The 18,910-nt window shown below is 55.4% G+C and overlaps 5 protein-coding genes across 5 annotated transcripts; 2 read left to right on the plus strand and 3 right to left on the minus strand.

The window, feature by feature from the left end:
* Positions 1-3,849: 3,849 nt before the first annotated feature.
* On the plus strand, positions 3,850-6,779 carry G6M90_00g061320 (uncharacterized protein; the record flags this gene model as incomplete). Its single annotated transcript, XM_014687250.1, has 2 exons — positions 3,850-6,345; positions 6,591-6,779. The coding sequence occupies 2 exons, from the start codon at positions 3,850-3,852 to the stop codon at positions 6,777-6,779; spliced, it is 2,685 nt and encodes an 894-aa protein (XP_014542736.1).
* Positions 6,780-7,562: 783 nt separating this feature from the next.
* On the minus strand, positions 7,563-10,980 carry NEW1 ([NU+] prion formation protein 1; the record flags this gene model as incomplete). Its single annotated transcript, XM_014687249.1, has 2 exons — positions 7,563-8,280; positions 8,378-10,980. The coding sequence occupies 2 exons, from the start codon at positions 10,978-10,980 to the stop codon at positions 7,563-7,565; spliced, it is 3,321 nt and encodes a 1,106-aa protein (XP_014542735.1).
* Positions 10,981-12,081: 1,101 nt separating this feature from the next.
* Positions 12,082-14,129, minus strand: ERF2 (Palmitoyltransferase ERF2; the record flags this gene model as incomplete). Its single annotated transcript, XM_014687248.1, has 2 exons — positions 12,082-12,858; positions 12,918-14,129. 2 exons carry the CDS (start codon positions 14,127-14,129, stop codon positions 12,082-12,084), a joined length of 1,989 nt encoding a protein of 662 aa, XP_014542734.1.
* A 1,667-nt stretch (positions 14,130-15,796) lies between these two features.
* G6M90_00g061350 (uncharacterized protein) lies at positions 15,797-16,355 on the plus strand (the record flags this gene model as incomplete). The annotated part of the gene is made up of 3 exons (XM_014687247.1): positions 15,797-15,898; positions 15,990-16,041; positions 16,132-16,355. 3 exons carry the CDS (start codon positions 15,797-15,799, stop codon positions 16,353-16,355), a joined length of 378 nt encoding a protein of 125 aa, XP_014542733.1.
* Positions 16,356-16,855: 500 nt separating this feature from the next.
* On the minus strand, positions 16,856-18,277 carry SER2 (Phosphoserine phosphatase; the record flags this gene model as incomplete). The annotated part of the gene is made up of 1 exon (XM_014687246.1): positions 16,856-18,277. One exon carries the CDS (start codon positions 18,275-18,277, stop codon positions 16,856-16,858), a length of 1,422 nt encoding a protein of 473 aa, XP_014542732.1.
* Between the last annotated feature and the right edge of the window lie 633 nt (positions 18,278-18,910).

Below are 18,910 nucleotides of genomic sequence, written 5' to 3' on the forward strand. Positions count from 1 at the left end.
GTTGTTGGCCAGTGGGTCATGATCTGTACACACAGGCGGGGAGAGCCCGTGCAAAAGGAACAACGGCGAACAGCCCACGGCGTTGGTGGCCGTGGCCGTGCTCATGGAGCAACAGCACCATTCGTTTCACAATCAAGCTAGTAATCAACCGTCATCAATGGGTGCTTGCGAAATCCCACGCAATATAGAGTCAGCAGGACGACAAAAAGTCCAAAGAGTTCAGCTCCTCGTGCATCTTGCATCTCATGACGAGAGCCTTGGGGTGACAGTGCATATACCGACTGCCAAACACAATGGATGGAAATGTTGGCCTCGCCGTGGGCAGCCAGGTGAAGAAATTCGGGTACAGACACGCCCCCTCGGCCCCTCCCCACCGCCACAGAACACGCATTGTTGGCAAAGACAAGAGAAAGAACTGGCATCCAGCTTCAGGTTCAGGATGCAGGTTGTGCATTGGGGCGGCAGCTTGCAGGAATACGAGGCCAAAAATAGGCTGGTGGCGGCCCGACGACTCCCGCCCACCACATGAGGCGCGAACGCTGTTTTTGTCCACCATGACGATCCACGGTCACACACCCCAAAGTTGGCTTTTTTTTTTCTGCTGTGCTTCTCAAAATCCCGACGTGATTGAACACCGGCGATAATCGCCCTGCAGCTTATTGGGGCCGGCAAATGAAGAGAGAGAGAGAGCCACACGCCAGAGTCCAGCATCGATACAATGACTGTTGTGCCACCACGGCCTGAGATTCGCAATTGATTCGAATCATGTCTACTTTTTCCTTTGGTCATGACTGGGGTTCTGAATCGGATTTCTGTTTCGCATTCTTTGTGTCCATTTTGCATTCTGCGTCCGTAGCGACAGGGCCCTGTGCCAGCCTTTTGAACCATGGTGGTTGGAGCGAAGCCACGGACAAACAAACCGGGAGCCGCCGCCATGGAGGGAACTGTCTCACTTCGCGGGGGCCTGGAACGAACGGGCTGCAGTCAGAGTCCCGCATTGTTTCTTGCATTGATTGTCTGTACTGCGTCTCCATGAACTGGCCGATGAAACGGTTAGACGGCTTCCTCATGGGCAAGACGGTCAAGTCTTGCGCCTCACGCGGCCGTATTCCATTCGGGCAACGTCACCGTCTTGGACGGTTTCAATGATGCTGAGACTAGAGATGCAGGCCCTCGGCCAGTGAGGGTGTTATCAAACGCCTCTTGCTGTATGTGCGTTGCTCTGATAATGACATGCAAGTTTCAGCCCTCTGGGATGGCTGCCACCCATGTCGGCAGGGCTAGGAAATGCAGCCGGATCAGCGTTTTGTAGCGAAAGCCACGCGAGATATCTGGTTGCCTGTCAAGACGCTTTTGTCAACGGTGAAACGAAGGCGGGTATGTGCAAGTCTCCGGTTAAACAGAGGGGACACTGCCCTCCAATTCGGATCGAATGAGCGAGTCAAGTCTGGTCAGGGCAGTTGTAAGAAAACTAAGTGGTGGCACTGTTCCAAGAAGGCATCAGTAACGAACGTGTGTGTGGTGCGGGCAGGAATTGCAAAGTTGCGTTTCAACGACGAACTTATTGACCCGAGGCCAGAAGCGTGCAAGCGTTTGCGCCACAGCTGGGCAGGGGTAGACCCGGGCGCCACTGAGGAGGGCGAGGGGAGGTGGCCCAGATGGGGAAGATGCGCATCGCCGCTTTTACGTGCCCTCTGCGTGGTTTAGGCGGCTTGAGCACCAAAGCCTCTAGGCCTTGCCGCGCCTCGCACCCCCAGATAACCAGATCACCTCCCCGATGACTATCTGTGGGCGCTGCTGTGGCGGACCCCGTTTTCCTCGAAGCCAAAGAAGCCCGAGCGGTCAACCCGCCCTGTTGGCGCCCTGGACCCGCCAAGAGTCCGGTGCAAAAGCCCGCCCGTGTTTTCAGGGCACCAGACTGCTGCTAATTCATAGCACTCGAGCACTTCTGGCACCGAGGCGCTAGTACCGAACGGGCCGTGGTCGTCCACTATTGCACGGAGTACGGAGGAGAAGGGCGCGAGTGGTAATGAATTCGTCGGTTTTCAAGCTCCGAGAACTCTGGGCCTCTCCAGCTTTTGGCCCCTTTGGCCTTGGCGCTGGGTCTTCGCTGACATCGATGTGGGCGCTCGCCAACTTCTGAAGCAGCCGTCCCTGTCGCCAAAGCGCTACCTTGGTATACGGGAAACGGCGCGTTCAAATCGAGTGTAGCGCCAGGAACCCGTGGCCTGGCTTGCTTTTGTCCCAGAGGCCGGTCTCGCCAAGCGCGTGCGAAGCGCTGGCAAGCTTGCCATTATCCACCCACGCTCCTGACGATGAATTGCCTGTTGACCTGTCGTTGTCGTGCTTGCCGCCGCCGACCCCATCTGGGTGCTTTATTCTCCTAGTTTTCTTGTTTTTTCCTTCCCTTTTCTTTTCTTTTGGCCGATTAACCGCGGCAGAGCTTGTATCCACCGGGCATCGGCAGCCCACATCTATTTTTGACCCGAGACAAACAGAGATCAACCTGGGGATGGCAATGGCGGGCAACCGTTCATGAGTAGGATTAGTATCTTCAACGAGCACCGTTGGCCACTTTGAACGGTGTGCCGGCGCCTCAGCCCGCCCATTCGTTCGCTTCACAGGGTTGATCAAGCTTGTCCTTGGCTTCAAACCACTCCGAGCCAGGCAGGGGGTGGGGTGCACCGAAGAAAAAAACGTGGGTGGACTGGGCTGGGGTGGCCCTTATCCCCTTTCCCCAGCACACGCCCCTCTTGCATCCCCATGAACGAAGCGAAGCCCAAGACAATCCCCGAGCGGGTGTTGCAGGACACGATGCATCGTCCACCAGCTTCACCCTCTGACTCCGGCCCATTCTTCCTGGCTACCATGACACCATGACGCCAGGGCGCCAGGTCGCTGGGGCCCCATCCCTCTGCGCATCAGTGTAGCCTGCTGCCGTTTTCATGTTGCGTCGCTCGTATATCATTACTTCTGCTCGTCCCTCCTCTTGGCCGGGGGGTCCGTCCCGTCAAGATCGAGATGAAAGGGCTTCAGGTCTCCTGCTTTCCTGTCCAAGAGCTTCTGTGTGCCCTGGCGGAATTCCCTTTGCTCGCTACATCTCTGTCAAGGCATATCCGCCACGACAAAAAACGCCCAGAATAGGTCGTCTCCATCTTTAAGGCGAGTTCCGGTCTCGACGAGAGAATCTGGCAGCATCCAACCCACCCTCCCCCCCTGCCAGAGACTGTTCCTAGGCTCCAGGCGTGTGTGGGCTGTTGAGAAAAAAGATCGCACAGAGGCTACAGATCTTGTAAGTCCATACCCACCTCTCGTTCTGGTTGGACTTGGGATCCTGGATGCACGTCCGGGAAGACTGTTATCAGCGCCCACCATCTTCACCTATGCCTCTCACGTCCTCTCTGCTTCTGCCCGCCTCACCGTCCCTTCTCTCTTTAATACCATCCCATCTCCCGTCCCTCTTTGGTCGTTGGCAGCCCGCTAAGTCTTCCGGTGCTCTCCCAGGCTGGTTACGCTTTGCCGACGATTCGGGATCCTCGCTCTCGTTTTATTACCACTACCTCGCTTCGTTGTGGACGAGTCCGGCCCGAGAACATTCGCTACCTCATCGACGTCCTTCGTTAGTCCGCAATTGTTTTACAGATACATAATATCCGCGCCGCCGCCCTCGTTAATTCGACGTCTTTTGGAATCCGATTGTTAGTATATAGTGAACGAGTCTGCTTTCAGTCCGGCAAACCGATCCATAGCCTTTCCTCGAGCCAACCGCCGCCGAGTCTCCTTGGAACAAAACATCAACTTTATCTGAGGGCGAGTTGACGCGACTCGGATCCGGGTCCAAAGCCCAACATGGGTCTTACCAACTACTTCAAAACTGGCAACAAGTCAGAACCTGCCCAGGCTCAGCTAGATGCTCCAACTTCGAGACCGATCCGGAGTCTGCAGCCTTCTTCGTTGTCGGACAGGCCACTATCTTCCTTTAACATCGGCGGAAACGACATGGAACTCCAGCCACCTACTCCTCGCTTCCATTCAAGGCCGCAGTCTAGCTCAGGTCGATCAGGACGATCCACACCGTCGACAGCAGGAAGTTCCATGTTTCTTGACGACATCAAGCACGAAGTCATGGTCAACTACCTGTACCAACAACAATGTTCCCAACTTTGGGTCAGTGATGGATCGGGGGAGATTGAAGGTGTCCTTCTTAGAAAAGTCAGAGGCCACTACATGGCTTGCCCTCCTCAGCTTGGCAGCTCGCCGTTCGCCTTGGCTTGCTCAGCCATGAATGTTCAGGCGGCCATGACTGTCAATTCTCGCGTTATCAAAACCTTCCTCCAGTGGTCCCCCGACGCTGTCGACGTGCCTTTGATGAACGGTTTGCGGGTCCAAATTCTGCCCACAATCGAGGATCTTCCTCGCGCGCGAAAACATCAATTTGCTGCTTTTGTCGCTTCTGAGGGTTTGCTAATCGTGTGGGACGATGACCCGCTACACCTTGTTCAGCGTGCCAAAGCCATTGAGTCGGAGCTCATGGAACTCGTGTGGAAGGCGGGCAATACAGATGATGAAGAGGACGAGAAAAGGGGAGGCAATATCGCCGAGGCCGAGATTGACGAGGAGAGCGGTGAAGTGAAGCCTGAAAAGCGACCTATCCACCTACAGAACACCGTCTTGGTGTCACTGACTCTTATCCTCGTGACCGTCTCTCTTGGAGCTGCCTGGCGTGAACTGGCCATTGAAGTCTCCGTCGATGGCAACTATGTTCGTTTGGCGCTTGTGGCCTTGTTCCCCATCCAAATCTTCTTTACTCTCTTCTTCGCCCAAGTGATTGTCGGCTGCTTGGCTCAGATCTTCGGCCCCATTCGGCAGCTCACCATGAACTCCAAGTTCTACTCGGCAAGACCTCCGCCTCGCCTGCAGACACCCGTCCTGCCTCACGTCACCATCCAGTGTCCTGTTTACAAGGAAGGTCTGCAAGGCGTCATTATCCCCACTGTCAAGTCCATCAAGCAAGCCATGTCGACCTATGAACTTCAGGGCGGGTCAGCCAACATGTTTGTGAATGATGACGGTCTGCAGCTCATCCCAGAGGAGGAGCGTCATGCCCGCATCGAATTTTATGCCGACAACAGCATTGGCTGGGTTGCGCGTCCCAAGCATGGAGAGAACGGCTTCCAGCGCAAGGGCAAGTTCAAGAAGGCCTCCAACATGAACTTTGCCCTCATGATCTCTTGCAAGGTCGAGGAGAGGCTTCAGGCCATCAACCGTCCCCTTGAATGGAGTCAGCATGACGAGGCCCAAGCTTATGAGCAGGCTCTCAAGGATGTCCTGGAGGAAGATGGCCGCGCCTGGGCGGACGGAAACATTCGTGTTGGCGACTATATCCTTCTCATCGACTCTGATACGCGTGTCCCTGCCGACTGCTTCCTTGACGCTGTCTCTGAAATGGAGCAGTCTCCCGACGTCGGCATCATGCAATTCTCGTCCGGTGTCATGCAAGTTGTACACACCTATTTCGAAAACGGCATCACATTCTTCACCAATCTTATCTACTCGGCGATTCGGTACACCGTCTCCAACGGCGATGTTGCTCCCTTTGTCGGCCACAACGCCATTCTTCGCTGGTCTGCCATTCAGCAAGTTTCTTACCAGGATGAGGACGGCTATGACAAGTTTTGGTCTGAGAGCCACGTGTCTGAAGACTTTGACATGTCGCTTCGTCTGCAGTGCAATGGGTACATCATCCGTCTCGCGGCGTGGGCTGGCGAAGGCTTCAAAGAGGGCGTGTCCCTGACCGTGTATGACGAGCTTGCGCGATGGGAGAAGTACGCCTACGGCTGCAACGAACTGCTCTTCCACCCCATCCGCACCTGGCTCTGGCGCGGTCCCTTCACGCCCCTGTTCCGCCGTTTCCTCTTCTCCAACATTCGCTTCACCTCCAAAATCACCGTGGTGTCGTACATTGGAACGTATTACGCCATTGGCGCAGCCTGGATCATGACAACTGTCAACTACTTCCTCATGGGCTGGTTCAACGGGTACCTCGACAAGTATTATGTCGACTCTTGGAAGGTGTGGTTTTCCATCATCATCGTCTTCAACGGACTTGGAAATATCGCTCTCGCCGTGATGCGATATCGTGTCGGTGAGCGCAACATTCTGTACGCGCTTTTTGAGAACTTTAAATGGACGATTATGCTGGCAATTTTCTTGGGTGGATTGTCGCTGCACGTCAGCCAGGCCCTGTTGGCTCACATGTTTGAGATCAACATGACTTGGGGTGCCACAAGCAAGGAAGCCGAATTTTCCAACTTCTTCATCGAGGTCCCCAAAGTTTTGAAGAAGGTGAGTTTTTACTACACGTCCTCACCTGGACACGTTTTTGTTCTCCCTATCTCTTCATTCCGTACGCCGAGTGGGGGTGTTCTCGGAAGGATCCCCGTCAGGATTCGCTAGTTCGAGGGAGAGATTCCTCTTGGTATTGGAGTTCCACATTCCAATACTTTCCACGTCACCCTTTCCAGAACTTTGAGGCTGCAATAACCGTGCCCATGTGATGCATGACTTGCTAACGTACGATGGTCTTATAGTTTAAATTCTCCATGCTCTTCTCGCTCGTTGCCATTGCCGGCATGATCATCCTGGCAGTCGCCCCGTTCGTCCCCCACGACTGGCGCATCACCGACTTTGTGGCCATTTTGCCCATGGCCACCGTTGCCGCGAGTCACTTCCTCCTCCCCTTGGCGCTGAACCCTGCCCTCATGACATTCTCATGGTAAAAGGGGGGACAAGGCCAAATTTATAAAATATTCATAATATCTGAAAGCCATACACTTTTTTTTGGCATCGAGTCATGTGTATTCATCAGACCTGTGGCAGGGCATTTCGAAGCCTCGTTGCTCTAGTGTCTATCTCATTTATTGTTGCTTTTTTCACTCATTGCATGGCATAGACGGAATGGAGTTTTGTTTTTTGGGGTCCATCTTGCATGACGCGCTTGGACATCCTCTGGGTGGGCAATCTGGTATCGCCTGATTTACGCTCCTTAATTACCAAGTAACCTGGACGTGGGCAAGGCGCGGGCAAGACGTGGGCAAGACGTGGACAAGACGGACATATATGTAGTCGCTAGACGGTCGTGGAACCTGTCCTTTTTTTTTTCTGTCTAAAATTCAGCACTAATACTGACATTGGATGCGGCGAAGGGGGTGCATTGTATTCGGGTATATATACTAGGTAGGCAGGGATGGGCGGTAGATGGACGGCAAGTACATAAATACAGATGTAGGGCTTCAATTCACGCCTTGTACACTTTTATGCGTTTCCGTCTGTGGCGGCTTGCGCGGCGTGAAGGGTGAGGTGCTGTGGTGGCACGAGCAGACGGATGAAGAATGAAGATGGAAAATGAAACTTGCATTAGATGTAATCTATTCATCTATCGAAACAACTACTTTTTTCCCTATCCAAAACGCCTCTATTCCCACAATTTCATCTAAAAGTTCTATACTAGTCTAGAGTACGCAACGCAACAAGGAGAATAGGAACAGAAGCCAGGCACAAATTTAATTATCCTCGTCGTCGGTATCGGGAGGATGCGGCGTGCCCTTGGGGCTATTCAGCCAGTCAATGTGGCGCAGGCGCCTGCGGACCTCTCTCTCCTTGAGCTCCTTCTTAGTCATCTTCTTCTTCTTGCGGGCGCGGAACTTCATGTCCGAGTTGTCCTCGACGCCCGAGTTGACGGCGCTGCTGACGACGGAGCTGGCGGCGGTGCTGGCGACGGCGCTGCCGGGGCGCGAGTCCTCGAAGCGGTCGAGCGAGACGGCGGCGTTGGCGCGCTGCGCGACGCGCCCCTCGTTGACGTGCCACTGCTCCGAGCACAGGGCGCCGACGAACTCCTCGTTGTGCGAGATGAGGATGACGCCGCCCTTGAACTCGCGGATGGCGACGGCCAGGCCACCCAGCGAGTCGCGGTCCAGGAAGTTGGTCGGTTCGTCGAGCACCAGCAGATGTGGGTTGTTCCACATGGCGCCCGCAATGACCACCTTGACCTTTTGCCCGCCCGAGAGGGAGCCGATTTCGTTGTGGTTGGCGATTTCCGGGTCCAGCCCCAGGTCTTCAAAGTGCTTGGAGATGACGGACGGCTGAAGCTCCCGGTAGCCGAGGCCCTCGCGCGACGCTTCGTGGTCGTCAAACTCTTGAACGAGTTTGTCGAAACCTAGTTCCGTGAGGGTCTCGCGAGAGATCATGGTGTTGTGCTTGGGGAGGAGGCCGCGCCATTTACTGCATGGCATGGTGTTAGTTTGCTGCTGCTGATTCGTTGCTATTGTGGGATCGGATAGGGGCGTCAAAGGGAAAGAGGGAGGGTTGCTCAACTTACACTTCGTATTGCAACGTCTTCTTGTACTTTTGACGGCCGACAAGAGATTCAATCTGTCGGGGGGACTTGCCGTCCTTCAAATCAACCCACTTGTCCATCTGCTCGCGATCCTTGTCGGACAAGGCACGGGTCTGCTTCATGTGCACCTCTCGGTCATCACCGTGGGCATACCGCCATTGGAGGTACTGGTTGGGCGTCTTCTCGAGATGCATCTCCACGTGTTCGAGCGCGTGCTGCTTGATGTAGCCGATACGCAAGTTGGGGTGCTTCTCGACCTTGCCAGAGCTGGGGATGGTTTCGCCGGTGAGCAGCTTGATGAGAGTGGATTTGCCCGCACCGTTGGGGCCAATAATGGCCACGCGGGAGGACAAGGTGAGCTGGCACGAGACGTCTGACAGCGACGGTTTAGGCGCATTGGGATATGTGTACGAGACGTTGGTCATGCGAATAATGGCACGAGTCATCGACTTGACTCCCGTCAAGATTCCGGGCGGAGGGAACTTGAACTGCACGTTGGAGGCGGACAGCGTGTAGTAGGCCTTGGCTTCCGGGCGGATCTTGACAAAGGCAGCCAGGTTGCCCTTGTAGCAGGCAAGCTTCTTGCCGGGCTCGTAGTGATAGATATCCGTGGTGACATTGTCCAGGAATCCAGAGTCGTGGGAGACAATCAGACTGGTAATATTGGGATGAGACTTGAGGTAATTCTCGAGCCAGGCAATGTTGGCCACGTCCAGATGGTTGGTAGGTTCGTCGAGAAGGAGAACGTCGGCCTTCTTAAGCATGGCACGAGCCAAGGCAAGCTTCATCTTCCAACCGCCGGAGAGGGAGCCGACCTTTTGGGCCTGACGACCTTCGGCGCCAGGAGTGAAGCCGAACTCAGTCAAGACTTCGGAGATGCGCTCAGTGCCCTGGGGTCCAATCTCGGGATCTTTTGCGACAAACTCGAGGATGGAAATATCAGCATCTTCGCCCTGGTTATGTTCGACGTAGCATGTGCGGAGAACATCCTGGGGAGGGAACCCCTCAAGCTTGCCATTGGCAATAGATCGCATCAGAGTAGACTTTCCAGCACCGTTGCGGCCACACAGACCGTAGCGATGGCCCTTGAGAAGGCGCAGGTTGGTGTGCGATAGAAGCAGCATACCACCGTACGCCAATGAAAAGTCGGCATTGACAATCTCGACCTCTCCGTCATCCTCCTTCTCGGGAACACCGTACCGGCGATGATCCTCATCAACATAGTGCTGCTGAATAGCGTCGGCAATATTCTGAGCCGCCTCAGGCTTCTGCAGAAGGGGCTGCAAGTAAGGTGCAATGCGAGCAGCAATGCGGTTGACAAAACGGTAGTTGACATCGGCGGCAACCATGTCACTGATATAAGGTTGAACCAGCTTGTAAATATCCTGCTGGGCAGCGAGACCACCGTTCTTCTTGATCTGCTCGTCCACAATCTTGGCGACATCGTCAAGTGTGGTTCTGGCTATGACCTCCTTGTCGTTGGCCATGGCCTTTTCCATAATGGCGAGGGCGCGCTCAGCAATTTCACGGACTTCAGGGAGCGAAGCACGATCGGCGACAGCCTTGATACCGGGCGAGAGCTTGGGCAAGAATGTTCTAGCCTCGATGGGGTCGTGGACCAGCTTGGTCAAGTTCTCGGTAATAACACAGGTCTGACGCAAGACCTCCTGTGCGGTATTGGGCGAGTTGAGCGAGCGCTCAAGGAAGGGTGTCAAGAGTGCCAAAACAGGCGAGGTCACAATGGCCACAAAGGTGGTCTGGGACAAGGCATGGATAGCCTTCTGAGTAGCTTGAGCCGAGGGGTGCTGCATAGTCTCGACCAGAAGCGGGATCCGAGGAGTAACGTCGTCGTTGGAGAGCAGCGTGGTAAGCGAGTTCATAGTCTGGACAGACTGCTTCTCAACCTCGGCCTTGAGATCGTGCATGCCAGCCTCGACAATGGGGATGAGCCCGGCAAGCTTGGCGCCCATGGCCTCGCGAAGGACATCCTTCTCTTCAGCCTCCTCCTTGCTGGCGCCAATGGCCAGCTTGGCCTTGTCGGCCATCTTCTGGAGCAGCTTGTACGCACCAACTGTGCCCTGCCACTTGCCCGTCTTCTTGTCCAAGTACTTGGTCAGGACAGGCAGCAAGCCGGTGACAAGGGCCTCGGCACTCAGGTTATTGAAGAGGGCATCGAGGCCATACTGAGCAGCCTCGCGAACGACGGCGCCCTTGTCGGCCAGTGCGTCCAGCGCACAAGGCACAAGGCCTTCCTCCTGGACGAGGAAGACGACCTCGGAAACGGCTTGTTTCGGGGGGAATCGCTCAAAGATGGCGCCCAGGAGGTTCTGACTGCTCTCCCTCTTGAGGCCATTCTTCTTATCAGCAGCAGCCTTCTTGATCTCGGCCAAGACACCGTACTGGTTCAGCCCTGCATAGCCGACCGAGTTGAGGAGCAGCTCGCACAGGCCGTAGCTCGCGTCGACAGAGGCGGCAGAAGTCTGGGCGCTGGAGATGGTGTTGATTAAGCCGGCGACGTCCTCCTGCGACGGTGGAGGGGCGGCGTCTTTGGACACCATGGTAGGTGGTGAGACGGGGTGAGGCATCGTGGGCGGCCTCGAGAAGTGTGTGTTTCCAGGCAGGGAAAACTCGAAGTTGGAAACCGGCAGGTGATGATGGTTTTCGGTCTTTTTTTTTTCGTCTTCTGCCCCTCCTTCAGTCTTGTTGCCGTCTTTTTGTCGGAGTAACGAGTGAGTCCTTGAGCCGCGAGGGCAAATGGAGTTGTCGCAGTCTACAAGCGCTCTCTCTCGTTCTGCAGACCAAGAAAGAAAGAAAGAAAGAAAGAAGTAAGGATGGGGAGGAAGAATGTTTGCCAGGTAGCGCTACTAGTCAAGCCTTGCTGCAGCGCGCGAGTCTGCTGGCTGCTGAGACGGTGCGGTCAAGTTGAAGTGGACATGTGCATGTGGGTTTTGTAACACTGTTATTAGCCTAGTTGGGCCGCATGAACCAGAAATTTTTTGAAAATTTCCCCCCTTGTCCGCTTATCTGCTTATCTAAAGTACGCTGGTGCCGCCACCAGCTGAGCCCCATCGAGGAAGTACCAGACGTATCATGTCCGCTGTGCTTGTACTCCGTAACGCTGGGAAACTTCCACGTGGGGCAGGCAACTGGTTGGCGTCGTGGGAATATGTCGCAGAATATTAGAACCGAGTACTACACAGTGCTGCCGTGGATACAAGTAATATTCTTGGCCGAGAAAAGCATTCGCGAAACACACCTCATCCACGCATGTCAAAGCTGGTATTTGCGAAACATCCGCTTTATGCCCAGTGGCCATGGTCCATCCTCATGGCTCACCCCATATTCTATTTACATCCTCTCCGCTGCCTTCGCCCCAAATCTCCGCCACATAATAAAACTCAGGTCGCTGAGGGTATAATAGACAAAACACATTATATGATAATCCCCGTCCCTGTCCCGTCTCCTTCATAGACTCCCACCCGCCACGCTCCTCACCAAAATAACATAATGAATACTTGGCCCTTGTTGGCCCATTACCTCCTCTTTCTAGTCGGATTAAAACAACGTCTTGGCAGATTAAGACAAATTAACGAAAGAAGCTTGTAGAATACAGTTGTGCTCCGAGATGTGTGCACCGATAATGCAATCATCGCCAAAAAAAGGGGGATACGGTTGCTAAGCGCCACCTATGATGCTCGACTTTCTCCCCGCAAGGCCGCCGGTCCCTGAAATCCTCGTGAGCCTGGTGGCACCTCGTCCAACTCGAGACCTTGCGAGTTCTTCCGTGTCCGTAGGCTATAATGCTGCCCGAGTCGCTGATCCCCCGGTCGATACTTGCCCTTAAAGCGATAGTATCCAGGTGATCGAGGACGGCAGAGAACCGCAATCATGTTCTTAAGCCAATTGCCCTGGCTATAAGCTCTGTATCGTTCCTTCTTTGCAAACTTGTGCGAATTAATGTATTCTCGCGTCGTCTCCCCACGTGCCATGAGGAACAAGTGGTAGCCCATCAAGCCCCCCGGATACACAATCGAAAGAACTCCCATGATGGCGAGGGCAAATGCGACCCGAAAATGATCGATGGAATCGCCAAACGAAATGCTCTCGCGATTCATATGTATAAGAATTTGTGTCAAGCTCGTGCCGATCAAGTACGCGGCCAAAATTGTGGCCGATGTGACGAATGTAAAGAAGTAGCGGTAGTTGCGTTTGCCAACGCAGTTGTTTAGCCACACGCAGTGATGGTCGTGCGTCTCGACACAATTATCGCATAGCCGGCAGTGGTGAGCCCGAGGTGGCCGCCAAATATTGCAAGTCCGACAGTGCTTTATTGGAACTTCCATAGCAGCGGCCGAGATGTCAGCAGACTTGACCAATGTCCAGTCGTTGGTTGGCGGTCCCAGTCGAAGGGGGTCATCCTGGTCGGCAACTGGGGGGAATTGATGAAGGTTTCGGGGCAGAATCTGCGCCAAGTCAGCATCACATTACAATCACGGCAAGGGTTGATCGAGATATAACTCACGCCGGGGTCTGAAACAGAAGCATGGATAAAGGAAGACAGGCAGATATAGGTCAGATACGCAAACGTGATAGGGATAGCAGGCGAAATGTTGTGCCATAGCCAGGGTGCTTCAAAGCCGTAAAACAAAGCACACGGAATAACGACAAATGCCCCGGTTGCAATGTTGATGGGTGTGTGCTTAGTGTTCTGCCATCTACCGCCAAAGCAAAAGACTGTATTGCCATCAAAGTATTGATGAACACGACCCCGACTCTTTCTTTGCGAGTCTGTTGTCAACGGCCGAGGTCCCGAGTGCGATTCTGTCCTCGGGAATCGTGGCGATGAGGCCGTAGAGGAAAGCTTCTCGGCACCCGTGGTATCCCTATGCCGACTGGATTGTGCCTGCTCCATCTTTCCTGGCAGAAGAAAACTCGAGCGGAACGTTCTCGTCGACCTAACTGGACTGGGGAGGTTTGCGAGGTCCCTATAACTCTTGTCCACATGAACACTCAATTCCCTATTCTGGTCGGATGGTCCCTGGAGGGGTCGAACGCTGTCAGACATGCTCGCCGTGGGATAATGTCCCGTGGTCGGGCTCGCATTGGCAATAAAACGATCAAACGTCTCCTGGTCGGTCATTTCGGTGCCCCGTGATGGCGGGGGGCGCACACTCTGTCCCGCGCTGATTCTGTGCTGTAGCTGAGCAATGCTCTGGGTATTTTCGCCGCCACTCGCTCCGTCGATGAGGCTACCACCCATGTCTGTTTCATTGTCGTCGAGATTCGCGGGCGGCGGATGTAACTGCTGATTCATCGGGACCGGTCTCGAGCCAGCTCCCCGCTGTGCTTGTAGCTTCTGGGAACTCATGGGGCGAAAGAAGGCGCCAGAGGTCAGTGAAGGTACATGACTCCGCGTGGTCAAACTAGGTGCCCGTGCCGAAGCAATTGTGCTCGCAACACTTCCTCTCTTTGGCTGAAGCCCAGGTGCCAGACCCTTCCGCGTAGCCGGTCCTGCCCAGGTAGCCTTGGATGAGGTGCCGGTCCTGGCGGTTTCTGGTCGAGATGGATCGGCATTTTTGGCCCTTGGCTCGCCCCCATCATCGCTCGCAATGTCGGTCATTCGCGAGGAGACAACACTCGAGGGTCGATGATTACTGCTGCCCCCAGAAGGAGGGGGAATGCCACTACTTTCTCCTGGTGACACGGCCCCGTCCGCCGGGTCTTGGGAGAGCATGATGGTGATGCTCTGTGCCTTGCGATCTCGTCTGTTGGCGCTACAGCATAACCGAATTTCCGTGTCGTGCCACAAGAGGCTTACAGTCGATGCTCAGGTTACCAAGCGGGCACGGGCGTGGCTGTTGCACAAGCCCAAGGTCGGCCTCTCAAATTCAGAGAGTATATGTTGTGCCCGGCAAAGTGTCGCGATACGCGGCAGATCAATTCAAGGTGAGACGGGATGATGAGGTTGGTCGAGAAGAGTCGGGGAGATTGGTCGCGGGAGCAAGGTAGGTCGTGATGCAACGGTTGGCTGGACACGACGGCATCGAAAGGGAGCGACACGAAGAAAGGTGCAGCTGTGACAAAAGGAAGCACGGAGTAGAAGAGGGCGAAAGGGAGCGGACGGCGCAGGCCGATGGATGATGCGTCAGAAAAGACGAAAAAGACGGGCTAACGACGATGTGCGTGTCAAGGATGCCAACGACGGTCGAGGAGTGCCGAAGAGGAAAAGAGGCCAAGGCGACGATGGAGTGATGGCAGGCTTGTTCCTTTTTCCGCGCCGCACCAAAGCCAGTGCGCCGCCCGCTAGTAGAGTTCAAATGTTCCAAAGTTGGCAAGCAGCCGGCCGATTGGCAGGAGTCAGAGGCTGAGATGTTCCCTCCTCTGCGCGCCGCTGCGACCAGGCGCTGGCGCTGGGGATGCCCATGCATTGTTCCCATGTCATTAAGGGGGGCCCAGCAGGCGTTGTGCATTGATCTAGGCCAAGCCAGGCAAGCCAGGCAAGCAACCAGACTTGACTTTACTCCATGTCCGTAGAAAGCAAAGCATTGACTTGACTTGACCAGACTTGACCAGAGCAGAGCACCAGGCCCCAACCCCCCCGGCCCCTTGGCAGCCACAGCACTTGAGACTTGCCATCACAGTGATCACACAGTCAAAGCGTCTGGTCTGGTTCAATTAGACCGGACGTGATTATTCACTTCAAGACCTACGGAGTACTCCGTACTTCGTACCATCAAACGAGATCCTCCGTATTGCATGCATAATCCTCGGATCATCCGGCCCCGTCAATACCAAAACCGCCGCCGGCACTCATGCTGTCCAAGGTGCATCGCCCGGGCATCAGGGCAGCATCAGGACATTATCCTCTTGTGCATCATCCCTCATGATGCCGCCGCGTTTACGGAGTACATAACAAGCACATCGGCCTGGCCGTGCGCAAAACAGCCCCCATCTAACGGCCAAGCAGCAAACCAGAAAGGAAGACAAGTCAAAAACAACACCAAAACACACATTGCAGGTGCAAAAACGTAGCCATGACGTCTTGCGCCCACATCACTCCGTCACTGACCCCATTCAGCCCTGCATGAAATCATAGATGCGCCGTACAGGTAGTACTACTCCGTACTTCTTCCAAAAAAAAAAGACAAGGCGCAAAAAAAGGCCGTCGTGATTCCCCACGTGACATGCTCCCCAGGTCCTTCCCCCATTGACCAATAGCATCTCTCGCAAGCTGCGTGCTGAAATCATACGACCGCCCGAACACACCCGGGCCGGTTTCCCCAAAGCCACACCAAAGCTCTCTGACTGACCTCACGGCTTTTCTTGCCTTGCAACCTCCACCCACGTTCCCCGGCCTCCGTCACTCCAACGCAAAAACCTCTGCACATCAACACCGCAACAATGGCCTCCCAGATCCCCCGACGCCTGTTCAGCACTACCGCCCGTCGCCTGCAGTCCAATGGCGACCTGAAGAGCGAGTCCAAGCGCAACCCCGAGCTTATGGTGCGTCCCTCAACAATAGCTGCAAAAAGCCCGCAGCTCAATTCCCCGGGAAAGCTTGCACAACAAGACAAGTCAAACTAACACGTACAAGATCCTCGGTGGTGTCATGGTCGCTGCCCTCGGCGGAGCCGGCTTCTACTTTGGTATGTCCTCTCTCCGGGTCCCCCGTCTCGTGTGTCAAAAAGAAAACCCCCCGGTACTCCGTACACATTGCTAAATATATCGACCGGCAGGCCGCTCCCCGACAAAGTCCACCTCCGAAAGCCCCGTCACCATCGCCAGCAGACCCTGGGAGGGCGAGGGCGAAGGCAAATACAAGTACCACCCCGGCGGTGATATTTCCAAGGAACCCAAGGACGCTCCCAGCGCCCTGAACGTCGTCGTCGTGCCCAACGTCACGCTGCCCGCGGAGCTGCATGAGAAGTACAACAAATGGGGCAAGGAGGGATATCCGTAAACGGGCTGTGTGTTGAGCACGTGTAGAATTGAGAAAGAGGCGGAAAGCGGAAAGGGCGGTAATCAGGCGTACAGAGGGAGACGGAAAAAAAAAGACCAGAAAACATGACGAGAATTTCTTCGCAATGGGCTATTGACAAAAGAACCGGCAGGCTACATTGTATCTTTAAGAGGGTGGCGTGTAGTTTGTCCATGTAAAGTTAGTTGTGCGAGTTGAGCATGGAACGAGCAACGGGTGGCCGAACCCGTTTTCCATATACAACGTTTTCATATTTCCGCGACCTCGAACATGTCCAGCTAATTGTTGCTTGCCTTGGGATAGCCCAATTTCAGAGACGCTATGAAATTTCTCATGATGCATTAAGCGCCGCATTTAACCATGCCAATCACAAACACCTGGCTATCAAACAACTCCCCGAGTTCCCAATGTCACCCACCCCCCCTGGCTTTTATCTCCCCAAACAAACTTGGCACATCACACGTCCTTTTTTTTTGGACACTTCATACAGACAGCATCTGAATCTCCTCGGCTGTAAACCCAAACAGGTACAGTAAATCCAGCAAACTCTCCGAATTTAACCTCGCATCCGCCTCCATCTGCACCCGCGGCTTCGCATTCCACGCCACCCCCAACCCAGCCTTGCCCAGCATCAACAGGTCGTTGGCGCCGTCGCCAACAGCCACCGCCTGTGACAGGTGAATATTCTCCTTGGCCGCAATCTCAACAAGGAGATCACGCTTGCGCTCCTTGCCGACAATCTTGCCCACCGCCTCCCCTGTCAGCTTGCCATTCTCAACGACAACCTCGTTGGCGAAAGCGTAGTCAATGCCCAGCTTCTCGGCCAGCCAGCCGGTAAGAGGCTGGAATCCGCCCGAAAGCACCGCCGTCTTGACGCCCAGTCGCTTGAGAGCCCTGATGAGCTCCGGAATGCCCCTGGTGACGTCGAGGACGGGACGCAGGTCGTCAAACACGGTCGCGCTGACACCCTTGAGAAGGGCGACTCTTTCGCGGAACGAGGCGTCAAACTCCAACTCGCCCAGCATGGCTCGGTGAGTAATATCCGCCACGCGGGCCGCCAGGTCCGCAGGCTCCTTGATCGTCTCGGCCATGAGCTCAATCACCTCCTGCGTGATGAGAGTGCTGTCCATGTCGAAGACGACCAGGCGGGGGTGTCTTCTCCAGACGAGGTCCGGCTGCAGCACGACGTCCACGTTCCACTCCTGCTCGAAGCGGTAAATCATCTCATGCTTCCGCAGGTCAGACAGGCTGAGGCAGTCGGGGGACGGGGCCGGCGAGAGCGTGAGCTCTACAATCCGCGGGGTGTCCGGGTTATCGAGGCAGCGGTGTGACGAGTGCGGTTCGTCGGCCCCCCGGGGCTGGGGAAAGGTCGACATGAGGTGCAGGAAGGACGCTATGCAGAGGGGCGAAATGTACGAGCCGTAGATGTGGTCCAGCTGCTCTGCCTCCTGTGTCGGGGGCTCCAGGGGGAAGGCATCCATGTTGGTGGTCGGCGCCATGTTGGGCGGCAGCGTCTCGTTGCTCTCCGCCAGGCCGGCGGATCTCGTCGAGGCAGGCGCAGAGCTGGGCGAGGCGCCCTTGTAGAATAACGTCGCCACCAGGCGATCCGACTTGTGTCCCGGCGGCGGTGCGCAGTTGGGATGCGACAGGCTGTGGCTCACTCCGCTCTCTACTATGGTCGCGGGCATATCGTCCTGTGGCACGCCGCGGAAGGGCAACACGGACTTGGGGGAGGACGGCTTGGGCGGAGAGCTGCCTTCAACCACCTCGTCGATGCCGTGGTACGTCTCCGGCTTCTTGGGCGGTCTGTACTGCTGGTGGTCGCTCAAGTAAGAGCTGCTGCGGCGCATCTTGTCCATCTGCGGACGGTCCGCGGACGGTTTGCGTCGGGCGGTCTCAGCCATGATTGCTCGGCCAAGATGCTGAGAGAGGCTGCCACGATGTTTCTGATGGCGACGACCAGAATGTGACTGGGCCAAAGGCTGCGTGTGCGACGTCGGCGTACCAGCTGTCAAGTCAGGGCCGGTTGCTCTTTCCCCCGGCAGGCGTCAAGTCGAGCAGCCTTTTGGACGCCCGGAATCCAGAAAAGCGCTCACGAGAAGAGCGATTCGGTGCTCACGGTGAGGCAATTGTGAGCAGACACGAGGAAGATAGCAGACTGGACTCTGATGAAACCCAGGCGTTGCGGCAGCACCACATGGGGGAAAAAAGTGATGCGGCTTGTCTGCCAAGGTTGGCTTGGCTCTGGGCCACTTGAACGCGCGCCCCGCAGCCGTTGAACTGACAGGAACAGGAGCAAGGGGGGTCAAATGGTCAACCAGACTCTTCACAATGTTGAGATATGACCTCAAGTGCTGTGCAGGAGGGCGATGGCTGTCAGTGATTGGCTGTGGGTTGCCGATGCACCACAACAGCTGCGACAATACGGAGTACTCCGTACATCTCCAGGCACATGTGTTGGTTATCAATTATTGCTAGCTGCTGATTGCACGTAGATACCGAGTCTGGCTTGTGACACTCGGTGTTGGCCCAGCTCG

This window comes from Metarhizium brunneum, chromosome 3 (assembly GCF_013426205.1).
Source record: "Metarhizium brunneum chromosome 3, complete sequence".
Lineage (NCBI taxonomy): Eukaryota > Fungi > Ascomycota > Sordariomycetes > Hypocreales > Clavicipitaceae > Metarhizium > Metarhizium brunneum.